Here is a 17,848-nt window from a genome sequence, read left to right as displayed (position 1 = left end):
TTCTGCAGCCCTGGAGTCCAGGAGGAGCAGCAGAGGTCAGAATGTGTCGGAGCGCGTTTAACTATTGTCTGCAGTTCCACGCGTGTCCACCGGGTGGCGGTAAAGCACCACATGATATTTCTCCTTTTTGGAACTTCTTCAGCTGCGTTGAGCTTTAAATCTTCACCTGTCGCTCCCTTTAAGCTCTAAACTTTGCGGTTCTATGTGTAGTTTGTTGGTTTAAATATTTCTGATGAATTCTGATGAAAATGACTGAAACTGTCAATGACCAATAGAAAGTTCGTCCATTGTTCTACTGCGTCACACATTTTCATTATTTGTCATTTTTGGGTCTAAACTGGACCAGTTCTGTGAGCTGTTTTGCTTTTTCTGTGGACCAGATGTTCCAGGCAGGTTCCATCATCGGACACAGACGGAGACAGGTCACGTGACAACAGTCAGCCTTTAGTTCTTTATTACAGGAGGATCTGGTTTATATACAGACACGTATCTGCAAAATACTAAAAAGTCTATGAACCCAAAGTACTAAAGTCTACATCCACGCACACGCGTGTATTAAGTGTTCATACACACGTGTGCGCGTACGTGCACACTGTATATTCATCTAATAACTGTTAGTTTCTAAAACAGCAAAGTAGAGTCACTGAGGCACGGCTTCACCTCCTTTACACCGAGGTTTCCCTGAGCAGGTGTGATGAACTGTTGCAGAAGGAAAAGCATGGAACATGTTAATAACCGGACACAACAACACTCAGGTTTATTGTCTGACGGCATCAGTGTCTCTGGTTGCATCTGTCTGAGGAGCATTGTGAAACCAGGAGCAGTGTAAATGAGGGGGGGGGGGGGGCAGTGAGTGGATGCTGCATTCATCAAACACACAATAGTCAGAAGAGAAGAAGGAAGAACAGAAGCCCGTGTTCCTCAGTGTTGGTGTGGAGACGCCTGTTTGGAGGAGCAGGAAGCAGGCTGGACTCTTCCAGCTGGCTTTAATGCCACTTCTCTTCTGAGAACCTCCCAGCAGCTTTCTCTCCACCATCTTTTTACGCTGAAGGTTTTTGATCATTTCAGGTCAGATGTTCTTGGACTGAGGTTAAACATGTTTGTTCTTGTGCTCGGAGCGAACCGACGATCCTCTAAAGTCAGGCATCCTAAAGGTGGATGTTTTCTGAGGCCTGGAGGCTTTAAAGTGGCGCTTTTACCCACTTGTCCTCGTTCTGTTGGAAACTTGATCCAAAAACCTTTTCTGGAGCTTCATGTTCTGCTTTTTTGAAGGAATGAAATGGTTTCATCAGCGCTGCCGGGGGCTGAGCAGGCTTCATAAATCTGAAGCTCTGAGATCCTTTAAAGATCTCCTGGAATCAGCAGATGGGGGTTTGATCAAAAACTGTAAGAATCAGTCAAGCTATCAAATCTTGACTCAGTCCAAGCGTGAACCAGTCCATCCAGAGCTGATTATGGCTCAGCCAGGAGGAAAGCACGGCCTGGGGGGGTTCATATGGAGCAGGCACACTCTGGCTCTATTGCTACTGAAAACAGCCCTTCAGCACAGCAGCCTGGAATACAGTTCTGGAGAACACCTGTTCCCAACAGAACCTGTTTAAAACGGGACCAGTAAAGATGCCCGGCGTGACCACGACCACGGGGAGGGGGGGGGGCAGAGACAGGCGGTAACGCCGCTGCCCACCGATTCACCTGGAAACAACAAAAACCCCAGCAGCTTGGACCCAATATGGCAGCGTGTTCCTCAGAAACGCTCCTCAAACTCTCCCCACAGCTTCATTGCTAAACAGGATTTGGGTTTTTTTGTCCGTGCTAAATGGAAAGTGTTTGTCCTTTGGTGGTCCAACAGGACCACGATTTGGATGGATGGATGATTTGATGTTATTGAGAATAAAAACAGCTGAAAATGGAAGCAGAGATGTTTCAGAGCACCAGAGTTCAGAAAGAGTTTCTAATCAAACACCGCCTGTTGGGGATGATGAATGGATGAATTTTTATTTAATTTAGACTAATTTAGACTAGTTTTAACATCCTTTATGCCAGTTCCATAGAGCCACACACACACACTAGCAAAGATGATATCCAAACAGCCAAATAAATGGGAGTCAAAAGAAATCATTTAAAGCTCATATGTCAGAGTCAAGGTCGAGGGTTTTCTATGGCCCCCGGGATGATATTGATTTATTATTAGAACCGGCCCACAGGCCGCAGATGTTTTACACAGGCCAATACTACATTTCCCACAATGCAACGGTGACAGTCTGAGCGGGAGGTGGCTTCATTTCATTATTTATCAGTAGTCATTAGCATAACAGCAAAAGTTAACTTCCAGATCCCCATAAAATGGCAAAAGGGAAGGTGGACACTGAGAACCGGGGGTTCAAACAAGGTGGGAGTGGGAGCACATGTTCACGGAGGCAGCTGGGAAACCTGGGTGTCTTCTGTGTGGAGAAAGGGTGGCGGTAATGAAAGAATATCATCTGAGACGCCATCATGAAGCTAAACACAGCCGATCTGTCTCTGAGCTTTGTCCTCCACACGCTTTTTGGTGGCCTCCAGCTCCCTCTGGAAAAACTCTGACGCGGCAAATTGTTGAAAGGGCATTCTGGGGTCAGAGAGTCCCTCAGCAGCATCAGTCTGATGCACCTTCCTTGAGCAGTAGAAGTAGCGAACAGGACCCTGCTGATAGAAAAAGTGGATGGAAGATCCACCCGTCCCATACGGAGACTTGGGCTGTCCACAGGCCAGACAGGGTTTCGTCTGTCTCATCTTCTGCTCTGGTCGCTGCTGCTGCTGCTCCATCTCTAGAATTCTCTGCACAATTTTTTCAATGGAATCCTGCGTCAGAGGCGTGGGCAGGGCGGCTGTGGGAGGAGTGACAACAGCCGTCTCCATGGTGACTACAGGAACGCTGGTTGTTTTGCTGCCCTCTGTCAAGGAGTACCACAGCTGTTGAGTCTCCAGGAGCTTCTCTGGGCTGGTGTTCAGAGAAGAACTGGTGTTCAACAGCTTTGCCAGATGCTTCACATAGCGGGATATGTGAAACCTGGTTGTGGGGCGGAGCAAGCTGTTCGGATCGGCCGCAGACCGATGGACCATGTCTGCGTAGTCTCGATCCACAAGCCTCAGGATGTCCTTGTCCCCATGATGATACTGCAGCAAACTATCAATAGCGTCTTTCATGGGAAGAGTCCAGCGTGTGTGGTCCAAGACAAACACTCCACCACCAGTCTTCATGGGTCCAGTGCGGGCGCTCCTCGGCGAGGACTTCAGCGGCAGGGGCAAAGCTCCAGAGACGTCTGGAACACAAACAAAGCAATAATGCATCCTTAGTAACTCATATTATCGCGATATGGCTATGAGATTAGAAAACACATTATATCCATCCTTAATAACAGAAAGTGTAATATTTAACACATCAAAAGATTGAGATACACTGACCACAACCTAACTAAATCTATTTATTTTCAATCATTCGAAGGCCTTAATTCCAACATGCGCTCTGAAAAACCCGATTATCGTTGACCCGCCCACTGATCTTTCAGGATCCTGGTCATCCTCTGCTGGAATCTCCTTTACACGTCCAGCTGACAGGTGGCGCAGGGGGAAGCGACGGCACAGCAGTCGCTGTTGCCCCAGCTGGAGGAAGGTGTTGCCCCAGGAGCATCGTCTGGAGCGGGAGGGGGCACGAGAGCCGAAGGCGGATCCCTCTTCTGCATTTTGTGTTTGTCCCAGTCCAGGGAGCGGACGGCAGCCCGGTTCTCTGGACTCCAGCCCAAACCTTTCTCCAGTGTCTCTGTCAGAGAGGCGGAACGCAGGGCACTTGTCTTGTCCCGTCACTGCCATGGAAGCAGAGTTCAACTCCCACATTGAGGCAGGGTCAAAGACAGCAGGGAGGACGGCGCCGGGCTTCTTCATGTCTACCGGTCGCTGAAAGTTCCACCGCACAACGCCGGTCATGGCCTGGGCCTGGAACAGTTCAGGGGAGACTGCGTACCCGTGACCCACTGGGCCTGCTGGAAATGGTAGCCCTCCTGCTGAGATGTACCACGGACAGGGATCCAGACGGGGACTTTGGCACCTTCGCCCGCTACGTGGTTTAGCTGAAGGGTCCCTCCGTCCCTGTACATTATCCCCTCAGACAGTTCTGGGTCACTGAGGCAACCACGGAGGATGTGTGAACCCTCTGAACGCGCCACGTCTTCAGCATGGATAGGTTAGGGTTAGCATGGAGCATTTTTCAGTTTGAATGACGGCAAACAAAGAAGATGGCTGATCTCACCTGTCCATCCAGTGGTAGCCGGCCTTTCCACCCCAGCGTGGCTGTACCTCTGGGCCATTCCTTGCTACATCGGATGCAGGGACCTTTCTGTCTCAGCCTGAACCATCACCCAGGACACAATGAGCCAGTTCTCATTCATCACTGCGAAACTGGACATGGCTCCAGATGCCAGTGTCACCTTCCTCGCCATCTTCCTCGTGTGGTCCCACCTGAAAACCTGCCCCAACGTGCCCTGGAGGAGCTTGGTCAGAGACGGCTGTTGACGCTTGAACTCATCCAGCAGGCAGTCAGTCAGGTAGGAGATCCGGACACAGACACCCACCCCAACCTTCTTGGTCCTCGTATGGCCCGAAAGCACGTGGCCGATCTTCCATCCTCACGTACTGGCCGATGGTTCTCTGTCCGTACGCCCCAGCCTCGGCCTCCCTGACGTTCTGTACGGCGTGCAGATATGCCAGGTGAGCTCGTTCATACTTGAGGTGCATGAGCTCATTCACCTGGTTCGCCATATCGGTCGGTGACTTGCCAGAACGCCGCAGTTCATCCATTACCGACTTGCACGCAGCCTTCTTGTAAGTCAGGAATGCAGGCAAAAGGTTAGTAAAGCGCACGGGCAGCTTCTCCACCCATGGAGGGTTGTCAGGACCAGTTCCTGCGACAGGCCTTGCAGCAGAGTCGCGAGGAAAAGATCAAATACTGGCCACGGACGCTGACGATCACTGGAGGTCTGCCCACGCCTGCAGAGACCACCTGAGGACGAGGACAGCTATGGAGGCACGGCAGGATGTCATTGTTCCTCAACCTGACCGTGATGTGGCTCTCTGGCTTCCAAATGAAAAATGGATGGAGCTGAAAAAAGTTGGGGGACGGGAGCTCAGCCACCATGTCCAGTAGCTCCGGCTGAGGAGGAAGACGCCAAAGAGAAATTGCGTTCCCAGGGTTATGCACTGGTCGGGACCCAGGCCACAACCCAAGTTGTTGAAGCTCCGTCCTCATCCACAGCTTTTGATGTTGTGAGCAGATCCACTTGCTCATGTCGTGGTCAGGGACAGGCATGGGAACAGGAGCTATGGGAACTAGGATAAAGTAAAGAAGACAGTTGAACAACATAAAGTTATCATTACTGAAGAGACAATTTCAGTGCCCCCGCCCTCACATGATATAAACCACGATACAAGGAAACAAACACGCGCCTCGGACACTTGGTTTCATTCCAGAGCTCACACGTCAGATTTTTTCCATGTCAGTGACAAAGAATCGTGTCAATTTGAATCACCCCGGGACACTTTATTATTGTTCAACACCCCACGGAATGGGGGAAATGTACATGGTTTAACATCCCACTCTTTTGGTCTTGGGTAGAGTCCGTCAAAGGAGGCACTCTGCCGTCAGAGGTCTGTGCCGTGCAAGAGTCAGGTCCTGAAAACAAGTGCAGACTTGCTATTAAGAAATTACAGTCACTTCACCTGATGACAACATGGAAAGAACAGTCAGCTGGACATTACAGAGACATCAGGTTGTTCATCAGCCCTAAATAAAAAGAAAAGGAAACATACCTGAAGTTGAGTGGGGCTCCTCTACCTTTGTGAGACCCTCTGTCTCTGTCACCAGGAAGGCCAGCTGTGGGGGGAGGGGCACAGGTCTCTTCCTCTTCACACCTGGTGAAGCTGGAACAGCTGCAGGTACGGTCATTTTCAAAAATGAAATGACTTTATTTAAGGCAGCTGCAGTTAGCAGAACACTTGATTGGATGAACAGAATTACAATGTTTTTACCATCAACTAGTGATGCCTGTAGCTCAGCGGTATCTCCAGGTGGGGCTTTGGAGCGTGTGGCAGATGGAACTAAAAAGACAACATTAGTTTAGTCAGTTCAGATTCAATGAGTTGTGAAGACGCCGTTATTAGTAGAAATTCAAGCAGCCTTATCGTTACTCCTCCTGCTTTTTAGAATTTTACATCATTAAAATGAAAACAATATAATGGTCTCATTCACACCAATTGAAATGACAATGTTAATCAGCGCTCTCGAGGCCGAGCAGGAGGAGCATTGGGACTCGGTCAACAAACATGCATTCGCGTGTTCGTACCCCGTGCATCGAAACTGTTTTTCAACGAAGCATGCAAAGAGAACAAAAACAAACACTTACCCTCCTCCTCATAGTCAATATCAGTTCATCATTGCACGGATCAATTCATAGTCCTCACGACGTTATTATCACACCAACATATGAAGAGTAATATTAAAGGAACTCGGCCGGAACATCAAGAAACAAAAATAATAAGATAAGTTTCAGATTTGGAGAGGAATTCTTCATGGAAAGGAACGGAACTCCAGCTCTGAAACCTATTTTTCAGAAACCTGTCTTTGCTCCTGGTGGCACTCTCGGCAGGGCGGCTGCTGCTACTGGCATAGCATCTGCACACAGATGAAAAGAAAAACAAAGAAATCAGATACGGCATGGACTTTGTTTGACATGAAATAAATGTGGTAACGGTGTATTTACAGCTCTGGACTTGCAGATCAGAGTTATGGATGCTCAGCATCTCCCTTTCCATCTCCACGTCCTCCTCCATGGCTGTGTTAAAGACAAAAATACCGGCTACAGGTTATTAGTAGAAAAGAAAAAAACCTTTTCCCAAAGTTGAACTTGTCACATGAAGGAATGAGCATACCCAGGGGCTCAGCTGGGGCCTTCATGGGATGCTCAGCAGGTGTGGAAGATGTGGTGGGCTGCTGCCTCTTCAGCAGGTTCTGCTGCAACCTGGACATTCGTGTGCCTGGAACGCAGCGCCTGCCTATGACAAAATCAGCATAGCCATCACCTCTGCTGTCCCAGATCTCCTTCCACCTGCTCTTGGCTCGGGCACCAAATCCAACCAGCTGGTCGTCTTCAGATGAGGCAGTCACTCCATCCCCTCTTCCGGCCTCATAAGTGAGGAGAGCCTGGATTTCTTGGAAACTGAGGGCATAACTCACAAATGACTGGAGGCTGTCCTTACTGTGGCTGTCAGCCATACAGAGACCTGCTGCCTCCTCGCTCTGCACGTTCTTGATCAGATACACGGTGGATCCTACGTCATTCTGCAAAAGCCATCTGAATGACTTCCCTTTATATTTACCAAACTGCAGGACATAGTCTCCCTGCACCTCCATCTTATCTGAGGGATCCCCCCTCGTTGTCGGATGACGGCCAAAGCGTTCTGCCGTACGAGGTCCTCCCTCATGGCCGCAGACTTGTCCTGAGGAGTGGAACTCACCCGTTTGGCTTCATCAGATGGCTCCTGGAGGAGAAACCCAAGAGGCCCCTTGCGGAACACGACCCGAAGTTTCCCAGGGAAAAAGGCGAATTGCTTCTGCATGTTGAGCTGACATAAAGGAAAAATGTCTATTAATTTTCTCATTTTTATTAGACACTGATAAAACAGTTCCACCCATTTTTCACATCACACCTGATAAATGTGATCAAAGGAATCTTAGGCCAGTAAAAGATAAAGTGTGGTACCATGTGTAAAGCTCTGTGTGTGTGTGTGTGTGTGTGTGTGTGTTTGTGAGTGTGCGCACACATGCAATTATCATGTAGGTGTGAAAGTGTAAGATCAAGGTTGTTGGGGTGTCGATTCAGGAGTTCAGAAGGTCAGTACCTGGTGTGGCTAGTGAGGAAAAGACTGGAAAGTGATGGTGTGGTGTGTGTGTAGGTGTGTGTTTGTGTGTGTGTGTGTCTGTGTGAGAGAGAACATGTTGGGGGGGGGCAGGAGGACAGTATCCCCTCTCAAAGACATTGAAAACAAAAACACACATTTGATGTAATAAAATGTAATACTACCACTACTAATATTACTACTAATAATAATTATAGTAATAATAATAATAATACCGAGATTTCAGTGCCACGACAAGTAAATCGGTTACTTGAATATAAAATATGAACAAGTTCATTCATCACTGTCGTGTAATTTAATTTATGAAAAACTAGCTTGACAAGATATGAGTATATTGTAGCATGACAAATACAGTACATTATAATTTAGGGCCAATTATAACACGTTCCTTGCTAATTTAGGACAAAATTGACCACAGCCTATGCACAATTACGAAAAGTTTCCTCATTAATTTAGTCGGAAATCAAGCCCAAACTTACCTTCAGCGAAGTTTACCAAAGAATGAACCAAGAATGGCCGATCCTCCGGAGAGGAGCCGCTCTTCATAGAAACGGCAGAACAGCGCCACGGGATGATAGCGGCCGGAAATATATTGCGTCCGTAGTGGTTTAGCACGACCATTGAAAATGAATGGGAAACGGTTTAGGGCCGTTTAGCTCCCGGCTATGGCACATTGCTTTTAAGTTGATTTCATTTATCGGAGTTGAATCTTGTTTGATTTTTTTGAAGGCGTTTCACCTCTCATCCAAGAGCCGTTCTAGGCAGATTTGATGATATGACGCTCATAGGCTATATAGCCTTTTCTTTTTTGAGGAAATGGATTGGAGGCTGCTCCAACATTGAGGTTTGGACTGTGACAAAGCAAAATGGACAACCTCCACCAGAATAAGTGTTTCAAGAAAATAAGTTTGAGTGTATTAACTTCAAAAGGCCATTTTCTTGTACCTGCTCTCGCTTACGGCCATACCACCCTGAGAACGCCCGATCTCGGAAGCTAAGCAGGGTCGGGCCTGGTTAGTACTTGGATGGGAGACCGCCTGGGAATACCAGGTGCTGTAAGCTTTTTGCACTCTTCCACTGGGTCAGCAGAGGCCGCCAGTGTTCCTGATAATTATCCAGCCAGATGCAATTCACTTCTTAAGTACTTCTAACATTGAGATTTAATGTTGCACTATTGTACATCGTTTGAGATTTAATATTTTATGAGTGTGTGTGTGTGCGTGTGTGTGTGTGTGGTGTGTGTGTGTGTGTGTGTGTGTGTGTGTGTGTGTGTGTGTGTGTGTGTGTGCGTGCGTGCGTGCGTCCGTCCATGCGTGCCTGTGTGTGTGTGTGTGTGTTTGTGTCTAAATAAAATTGAATTTCCCACTTTGGTCCACACTATTGTCAATATTTTTGTCTTCAAAAAAAGCCAACTCAAGGCGGCAGATTCCTGAATTGAAAACAATTTCTAAAGAACTCAAGTATCATACTAACAACACTAATATTCCATCTGTTTATCCCCAACTGAATTAACTCCACACCTATCTCATCAGATTATTTGGAACAGAATAAGAAGATAACGTAGCATTTCCCTGTTCATATCTGCTACTTGCAATTTAAAATTTGTCAATAAAACTATGCTATGACACAAACTACAGTTTAATAGATGGCTGTGCTCCTAAAAAGAGCAGCATTTGTGGCTCATAAACCTCACAGACACTGCTATGTTCTTTAAACATTTTTATGATCGTGAATTTTTCAATCAAATATCTTCTCTTTGATAATGCCCAAAGCTGGATTCGAACTCTCCCTCTGGGGTCTTCAGGAGGTTTCAATCAGGTTGTCTGTTACAGCAATCGTCAACTGGCCCGCAGATCGATTCCCGGCCATGGCACACTGCTTTTAAGTTGATTTCATTTATCGGAGTTGAATCTTGTTTGATTGTTTTGAAGGCGTTTCACCTCTCATCCAAGAGCCGATCTACGCAGATTTGATGATATGACGCTCATAGGCTATATAGCCTTTTCTTTTTGGGGGGAATGGATTGGAGGCTGCTCCAACATTGACGTTTGGACTGTGACAAAGCAAAATGGACAACCTCCACCAGAATAAGTGTTTCAAGAAAATAAGTTTGAATGTATTAACTTCAAAAGGCCATTTTCTTGCCCCTGCTCTCGCTTACGGCCATACCACCCTGAGAACGCCCGATCTCGTCCGATCTCGGAAGCTAAGCAGGGTCGGGCCTGGTTAGTACTTGGATGGGAGACCGCCTGGGAATGCCAGGTACCATACAAATAAAAACACGCATATGAAGAGAATAGACACTCCAACTCTCTCTGTCGCCACCTGGGAGTCATTTAAACTTATTGGGTTTCAACTGAGTTGGAGACCTTGTATAACTATTATGATTATCAGGAATACTATGATTACAGCTAGCACCGAGGCTAGCATACTACAGCCCCAGCCAATCCTCTGGATTTTTCTGTATTGGCTTCTGTCTATATTTACCTGCTGCCGTCCTCGTAGAGTTTGTGAAACCAGTACACTGTTCCTGAACAGCAATAGATCATAACCTGTTGAAATAGCCCCCCTAAGTGAGGTGGCTCTGAAACCTTCACTGACTTTCGGGTCTACCCAGACTCTATTCGTCTAAGTCCACCCTATTATCAGAATTTGCATCACCTTCCCGGTCGGAGTTTTCAACAGAAATGACCTTCTTGCAATGAGTGAGGTGTACCCAGGTTGATCTTTCAGCTATTTTAGCAGCAGAAGGTGTAGACAAAAGAACTTGGTCAGGTCCTTCCCACTCAGGTGAATACCAGTGTTTCTTTTTTACGCTCCTCACTAGGACCCAGTCGCCTGGCTCCACCGGTTGGATTTTCTGTTGGGAGACAGAGGCCGTCTCAGTTTCATGACCTTGCTTTTGTTTTTCTAACATTCTTCTCATGTAATCAGCTAGATTAGACTCATCATTTGTCTCCCAGTAGTTTGTGAACTGAGGAAGTCTGTACAGTCTTCCAAATAAGACCTCATAAGGAGTAAGGCCTGCGGTGCTTGTAATGTTTATATAGAGCTTAGCCAAATCCACACATTGTCCACGGTCTCCCCGTCTCTTCCATGCATCTCTTCAGTCTGTTTTTAATAGTGCCATTAGTTCTTTCAACTAATCCTGCGCTCTGAGGATGATAGGAGCAATGGTGTTTTAAATCAATATGAAACATAACACTGATCTTTTTAACAACTTGATTTACAAAATGAGTACCATTATCACAGTAATTTTTTTCTGGGATACCATATCTGGGTATGATATCTTTGCAGAGTGCTTTAGCAACTGTTAGCACATCTGGGTTTTTTGTTGGAAATAGTTCTATCCATTTTGAAAATGCATCTATTATGACTAGACAGTATTTTTTCCCTTCACTTTTATTTAATTCTATGAAGTCCATATGTATAGTTTGGAATGGATATTGGGGAGCAGGAAATTTTCCTCTTCTTGGTCTCAGATTTCCTTGTGAATTGAGTCTTGCACATGTCAGACATGTTCTACAAATTTTTTTTGAATAAGAATTACCGTATTGGCTCGAATATAAGACGACCCCCTCTTTTTCAAGACTCAAGTTTGAAAAAAGACTTTTTGAACACCAAATTTAATTTTTATACAGAAAATAATTACAGTGCACCACTACAGACGGGGCTCCCGCTGTGAGCGGCCCACTACAGACGGGGCTCCCGCTATGAGCGGCCCACTACAGACGGGGCTCCCGCTATGAGCGGCCGACTACAGACGGGGCTCCCGCTATGAGCGGCCCACTACAGACGGGGCTCCCGCTATGAGCGGCCCACGACAGACGGGGCTCCCGCTATGAGCGGCCCACTACAGACGGGGCTCCCGCTGTGAGCGGCCCACTACAGACGGGACTCCCGCTGTGAGCGGCCGACTACAGACGGGGCTCCCGCTGTGAGCGGCCGACTACAGACGGGGCTCCCGCTATGAGCGGCCCACTACAGAGGGGGCTCCCGCTGTGAGCAGCCCACTACAGACGGGGCTCCCGCTATGAGTGGCCCACTACAGACGGGGCTCCCGCTATGAGCGGCCCACGACAGACGGGGCTCCCGCTATGAGCGGCCCCTACAGACGGGACTCCCGCTATGAGCGGCCGACTACAGATGGGGCTCCCGCTATGAGCGGTCGACTACAGACGGGGCTCCCGCTATGAGCGGCCCACTACAGAAGGGGCTCCCGCTATGAGCGGCCGACTACTGACGGGGCTCCTGCTAGGAGCGGCCCACTACAGACAGGGCTCCCGCTATGAGCGGCCCACTACAGACGGGGCTCCCGCTAGGAGCGGCCGACTACAGACGGGGCTCCCGCTATGAGCGGCCCACTACAGACGGGACTCCCGCTATGAGCGGCCCACTACAGACAGGACTCCCGCTATGAGCGGCCGACTACAGACGGGGCTCCTGCTGTGAGCAGCCAACTACTGACGGGGCTCCCGCTAGGAGCGGCCCACTACAGACAGGGCTCCCGCTATGAGCGGCCCACTACAGACGGGGCTCCCGCTGTGAGCGGCCCACTACAGACGGGGCTCCCGCTATGAGCGGCCCACTACAGATGGGGCTCCCGCTATGATCGGCCCACTACAGTCGGGGCTCCCGCTGTGAGTGGCTCACTACAGATGGGCATGCATGTAAGCTAATGTAGCGCTATGTTTTACCATGCCCACGCCCTATAATCCGGAGCGCCTGTTGTATGTGTTAAATACAGAAACAGCACCCGTAACTGAGGCTGCACCTTTTAATACGGTGCGCCCTTTGGTCGCGAACATACGGTATATCGAACATAGGGCACGTTTGTGCGTGATATCACTCCGCGTCTGCGCAACGACAACAACCTCCTATCTTTAGTATTGCTGCGCCAACTGGTGGTCTTTTGGGTTGAGGATAACGGTGATCTATATGTAGCTATATGTAGCTATAGCGTCATTGGCCTCCACTCCAGCCACTCCTGGTAGTTCCTCAAAAACACTGAGTTTCTTGTGGATGCACAATCTGTGGAAGCCAACATAGAAATTTCTGAAGAGCCAAAGTTCTTGCAACAAAAATATAGTCCCCAATTAGCTTGTTTTGTTATCACGCGACCCCGTCCCCATTATCTTAAGAGAATGTAAAAGAATGAGTGGAGACAGAAGAGAGAATGAGACGTTTTTGGCGCGTGTCGCTCTTGATTTTGTGTTTATTTTTGCAGTAAACTTAAAGGAGGCCTTTTCCCTTTATGTTTGATTCCATTTAAGCTGATATTCCATTCTTGACATCTTTAAATTTACAGTATTCATGGCAGTTTTATTTGGTCATTTTGCTTCTTTTTATTTCCTATTTCCCACATTTATTCATAGTTTTTATTAGATTGCAATAAATCCTATAACATTGAACAGACTGACTAAAGTCAAATGACCTGCGGTTCCCACCGATAGCCGTCATTCTGATGGGTTTTTGCTGGCTGCAGCTGAAATATTCCAATGCTCCATGTCACAGAGACAGTAAATACTAAACCCTAAAGATTCTGAAGGCATTCTGTAAAATAGTAACGTATAATACAGACATTTGAAGAGACAATTAAGAGAATGTTTCCATGGTTCTAAGAGTGGCCGAGGAGCCATTTAGAACTTTATAAAGATGCATTGTGTGATACCAGGAACTAATTTAACTTCAAGGCGAAGCTGCTTCTGCTTTGTCGACCATCGACTGATCTCCTGAAAGTCCACCAGCGCTTTTTAAAAACTGATTTTTTCATCTATGGAGGGAGTAGACGGCAGATGTTTCCACAGATGCTCTTCACCAGTGGTCAGTGAGTGATGCAGCAGATGAGCGGGAGTTGACTGGCTCCAACCAGCTACCGTCTCAATGTCTCCAGCCCTTAGTGTGGATTCTCTACGAGATCAGACAGCAGCTTCACTCCTGAATCCTTCAGCTGGTTCCAACCAGGTCCAGTTCTCTGAGATGGGAGGGATTGGACCTCAGCGCCGAGGCCAGAGAGCCACAGCTGATCTCTGATAAGCTGCAGTCCTTTAATCTAAATAAAGAAGGGAAACTTTTATAAGGTTATAAGTGAAACCAGTATTCATCTGAAAGGTTAATCAAAGGCATGATCTGTAAATATTTAATTTAGTTCCAGGTTAAAAAATGATAGTAATATGTAATGACCACAATTCCAACCTCTCAGGTTTGCACTGTTCCAAAGGAGAATATATATTGTTCTGGCCCTCACTCTTCCCAGGTTCTCCCACCTCTTTCCCTCCCATCTCATCATGGAGATCCATCTCACCTGTGGCTCATCTTTAAAGGCACAACCTGTCTTAGATGACTTCCTGTCTCCCTCACCATCTCCCTCCTCGTTGGCTGGTGTCTACCAGGCACCCTCACCTAGTTTTGTCTAATTTTGGTTACCATCTGTCGGCTTTTTCATTGTCCTTAAATCAATTTATCATGAATAAGTGCCCCCGTGTGGCCCTCCCTCCTGAAGGAACTGGGCACAACACACACACTCAGAAAGTGTGAGGACCCTCGGATGGAATAATGGACATTTTTGAGAATGGTGTTTACCTCAGAGTTTCCAGTCGGCAGTTTGGAAAGTGGAGAAAACCACAGAGCAGCTTCACTCCTGGATCCTTCAGCAGGTTGTAACTCAGGTCCAGTTCTCTGAGATGGGAGGGATTGGACCTCCGCCGAGGCCAGAGAGCCACAGCTGATCCCTGATAAACTGCAGTCAATCAATCTGAAAAATGCAGGATGAGGTTATACGGTGCAGGTCTGCATGTTATCTGCGTCAGTACTAAACCTACGTTAGTTCTTAGTTGGGTCAGACCTGAATTCACGATATTCCAAGGAATTTTTTTAATGTGGTGCATCACAGCAGTGTTGAGAACAGCCTCACTTCACCATCTTAGCAGCTGGTATATAGGTAGAAAAATGAAGACTGACCTGAGCCTCTCCAGTTTACAGTTTGGACTCTCCAGTCCAGAACAGAGCCGCTTCACTCCTGAATCCTGCAACGGGTTGTAGCTCAGGTCCAGAACCCTCAGATGGGAGAGGTTGGACTTCAGAGCTGAGGCCACAGAATCACAGCTGGTCTCTGATAAACTGCAGTCCCATAGGCTAAAATAACAATTATTTTGAGAGAAGACAGATAAAAATCAACATGTACCAGAGCAAAACACAGCTTACAAGCAACAAACCTCTGGTCCTGCACCGGCTTATCTGCCGTATGTTCCTATTTTGGGTTCTTTCAGGGCGGTTGGACAAGATCTACACCGTATGTAAAGTGTGTGTGGGTCAAAATACCTTCCAAGTTTGTGAGACCACATTTCTCAATAGCACTCAACTCTTGTCAGGAGTTGGGACAAAGCGACCCACTCCTGATAGCTTGTGGGCGATGCTGCAGCGACCCTGCAATCCCTACACTCTCTGGTGAAACCAAATCAAAGGTTTTAGACACTGCTGGATGCTGGAAGGGTGGCTATAGTCTGGACGCAGAGTTCCCCTGACTGCACATTTCTCCAACAATGATTGGCAGCTGGTGTCACTTGTTCTCCAGATGAGAGAAGGAAAGAGAGCCACCCCACAGTGTGTTTGATTGACCCACTGCAAGCTCAATGCTGCCAGAAAACATTGCAGGAGCATCAATTCCCCTCAGGGCATCAACAAGGACCTCAGGAAAAGGTGCAGCTGCCACCTACTAGAGACAAGCACACTGAGCTGAGATTCAAAGCCCTCTCCTCCCAAGAGAAGAGCTTGTTTGTTGGAGGCTCTTCTGGGCGATACCTGGTGCCACAGCTCCAGCTCAGCCCGTCTCTGGAGCTGAGGTGGAGCTTAGCAAGTTTCATGGTTCTCCACCACTTCCTCTCGCTGAGGACCTTCTCAGCTGGTGGTTTCTGCTCCACCTTCCAAGTTGAGCAGGTGATACTTCTGCATTCCTGCCACCAGTGTCTCTGTAGAAAGAGTCTTCTCTACTGTTTTATATTATATTGTAGAAAATTAGGATTTTTGGTTGATGTCTTAGATGTTGTTGACTAAGAGCAGGTTTTTCTTTAATACCATAGAGAGATTCGATGAGAAGAGCAAATGTATTATTTCATGAGCTACTTCCACTACTATTATATACACATACTTCCATATTGTCTTAGATTGCAAGCTGCATTTATTGCATCGTTCATAGAAAGTCATATTTGTGAGGAGAAAAACTCAAATAAGGTCATTTTCTTTAATGACCATTACAACAGAAGGAGGCGATGAACAAACAGATTTATCTAAAAATGTGTGAAAACTTATGGATGGAAACCTTTTTAAAATGGTTGCATTGTGTAGAATCGGTGTAGAATCAACTTGTTGACTTCTGATTTGGACTCCAATGGAAGTGAGGTGCAACAATTGTGGATGCTGAAAGCTTCAGATCTTCATGAAGGTTTCTGTGGTTGGACTGACCTGCTGCCCCTTTAAGAGGGAGGCAGGTTTGGGCTTCTGGCTGGAATGAAGCCACCTAAGATGAGAATGACTGCAGGCTTTCGGTACCAAGGTTTAACAGGGCGCTCACTTCACACTTGGGCTTTTCTCTTTTTTGGGATGGCTTTTCTCAGGAGAGAAGGGGCATGGCACACTGCAGCAGCTTTCTTTTTGGGGTTTCTAGTTTTCCTTCTGATCTTTAAAAGACAGGAAGAACCATTTTTGATTGGTCTGAATGTTTGGGCGGTTTTGTGGCCAGCCTAAAATAAAACAAGACAAATCTACAACTGATACTTCCTTTCTAGTCATTGATGACCATCCTCACATGGGACAGATTTCCACAACCAATTTAATACTGCAAATCTGTCCTGTGTGGTCTTTTTTCTGAGAACTGTAACACTACGTTTATAACAAAGATCAAACATGTAAACATTTATTGTCTAACTAGTGACACCTGGGAAAGTACTGGATCATCTCTGACTGACCTGAGCGTCTCCAGCTCACAGAGAGGATCCTGGAGAGCACCACAGAGCAGCTTCACTCCTGGATCCTGCAGCTGGTTCCTACTCAGGTCCAGAACCCTCAGATGGGAGGGATTGGACCTCAGCGCCGAGGCCAGAGAGCCACAGCTGGTCTCTGATAAACTGCAGCGCCACAGCCTGGAAAAGGAATAAATGGGGCAAATAAAAACACATTTCTAAATCTGAAAATGAAGAGAAAAGCAGAAAATGTAAAGAAATTTAGAAAAGGCCAACAGAGGCCTCCTGACCTGAGCGTCTCCAGTCTGCAGTTTGGATGCATCATTGCAGAAGACAGTAACTTTACGTCGGCATCTGTCAGGCTTTGGTTCTCGATTAAGCTCAGCTCCCGTAGATGAGAAGGGTTTGACGTCATTGCTGAGGCCACAACTTCCCAAAACTCTTTGAAAGAAAACTACCAGGCAGTCTGTTGTGTATGAAACAAAAATAGTGAGTCAAACTTTGGGATTTCTAATCAACTTATCTGAGAATCTACCTCAACACAAATGTAGCTCATTTCCTGGAAAAGCTAAATTCAACACCGTAGAGCAACAGTTTGAACGACCATCAGATCTGAAATGCAACTGAATTATTCTCAACATTTGTCTTATTTTAGAACAGCTCATAATTACTCAATATTTAAAATGATTGTAGCAAATGGTTTAAAGAAACGTGCATCTTTTTATCTGTCTATCGGCTCTTTGGATATTTTGCATTTCATCCAATTTGTACGATGGTGCGTCAAGTCTTAATTCAGTGATCCGATCGATGACATCAGAGTCTCTGGTTGCATCGATTGCCCTCAGCTTCTGTTCTATCTGCCTGTTTCCCTTCAAATCATTTTCACTGCACCTTTTGTTGCTAGTGATGAAGTTGCCACCTAACGGGTGTGGAAAGGCTCAAACAAC

General features: G+C 46.9%; 3 protein-coding genes, 1 non-coding gene and 1 pseudogene across 6 annotated transcripts in view; 2 read left to right on the top strand and 3 right to left on the bottom strand.

Moving 5' to 3' along the window:
• Window positions 1-2,133: 2,133 nt before the first annotated feature.
• Window positions 2,134-6,463, bottom strand: LOC130520216 (uncharacterized). 3 transcript variants are annotated; one of them, XM_057023907.1, is made up of 3 exons: window positions 6,058-6,463; window positions 5,839-5,958; window positions 2,134-3,299 (listed from the first exon to the last, which is right to left on the bottom strand). In XM_057023907.1, the coding sequence occupies exon 3, from the start codon at window positions 3,235-3,237 to the stop codon at window positions 2,500-2,502; it is 738 nt and encodes a 245-aa protein (XP_056879887.1). In that variant the 5' UTR covers window positions 3,238-3,299; window positions 5,839-5,958; window positions 6,058-6,463; the 3' UTR covers window positions 2,134-2,499. The 3 variants fall into 3 exon arrangements, 1 of the variants encoding a protein (XP_056879887.1); XR_008948715.1 differs by lacking the exon at window positions 2,134-3,299 and adding an exon at window positions 4,606-5,358 and having other exon boundaries at window positions 6,058-6,458; XR_008948714.1 differs by lacking the exon at window positions 2,134-3,299 and adding an exon at window positions 5,549-5,701 and having other exon boundaries at window positions 6,058-6,457.
• Window positions 6,464-6,567: 104 nt separating this feature from the next.
• LOC130520212 (uncharacterized) lies at window positions 6,568-7,717 on the bottom strand. Its single transcript, XM_057023902.1, has 3 exons — window positions 6,958-7,717; window positions 6,789-6,860; window positions 6,568-6,700 (listed from the first exon to the last, which is right to left on the bottom strand). The coding sequence occupies exons 1-3, from the start codon at window positions 7,436-7,438 to the stop codon at window positions 6,636-6,638; spliced, it is 618 nt and encodes a 205-aa protein (XP_056879882.1). The 5' UTR covers window positions 7,439-7,717; the 3' UTR covers window positions 6,568-6,635.
• A 1,180-nt stretch (window positions 7,718-8,897) lies between these two features.
• LOC130520220 (5S ribosomal RNA) lies at window positions 8,898-9,006 on the top strand (annotated as a pseudogene).
• Window positions 9,007-10,099: 1,093 nt separating this feature from the next.
• On the top strand, window positions 10,100-10,218 carry LOC130520221 (5S ribosomal RNA). Its single transcript, XR_008948719.1, has one exon. It is a non-coding gene; the product is annotated as a 5S ribosomal RNA (ribosomal RNA).
• A 4,488-nt stretch (window positions 10,219-14,706) lies between these two features.
• The window catches only part of LOC130520206 (NACHT, LRR and PYD domains-containing protein 12-like), a 48,513-nt gene continuing 45,371 nt past the window's right edge, over window positions 14,707-17,848 (bottom strand). Inside the window, exons 7-8 of the mRNA XM_057023899.1 lie at window positions 16,908-17,081; window positions 14,707-15,078 (exon numbers count right to left, since the gene is read on the bottom strand). Coding sequence (XP_056879879.1) covers window positions 14,859-15,078; window positions 16,908-17,081 — 394 coding nt within the window. The 3' untranslated portion in view covers window positions 14,707-14,858. The remainder of the gene's footprint in view (window positions 15,079-16,907; window positions 17,082-17,848) is intronic.

The sequence above is a fragment of the Takifugu flavidus genome, unplaced genomic scaffold (genome assembly GCF_003711565.1).
Source record: "Takifugu flavidus isolate HTHZ2018 unplaced genomic scaffold, ASM371156v2 ctg305, whole genome shotgun sequence".
NCBI classification, from domain to species: Eukaryota; Metazoa; Chordata; class Actinopteri; order Tetraodontiformes; family Tetraodontidae; genus Takifugu; species Takifugu flavidus.
Note: the sequence above shows the minus strand (reverse complement) of the source record. Positions and strands in the feature narration are given on the sequence as shown.

Excerpts from the sequence above, each read along its gene's own strand:
- LOC130520216 (XM_057023907.1), bottom strand. The coding sequence starts at position 3,237 with ATGAAGACTGGTGGTGGAGTGTTTGTCTTGGACCACACACGCTGGACT.
- LOC130520212 (XM_057023902.1), bottom strand. The coding sequence starts at position 7,438 with ATGGAGGTGCAGGGAGACTATGTCCTGCAGTTTGGTAAATATAAAGGG. Across the intron at positions 6,861-6,957 it reads GGCCCCAGCTGAGCCCCTGG|CCATGGAGGAGGACGTGGAG; the intron begins GTATGCTCATTC and ends TCTTTAACACAG. Across the intron at positions 6,701-6,788 it reads TGATCTGCAAGTCCAGAGCT|ATGCTATGCCAGTAGCAGCA; the intron begins GTAAATACACCG and ends ATCTGTGTGCAG.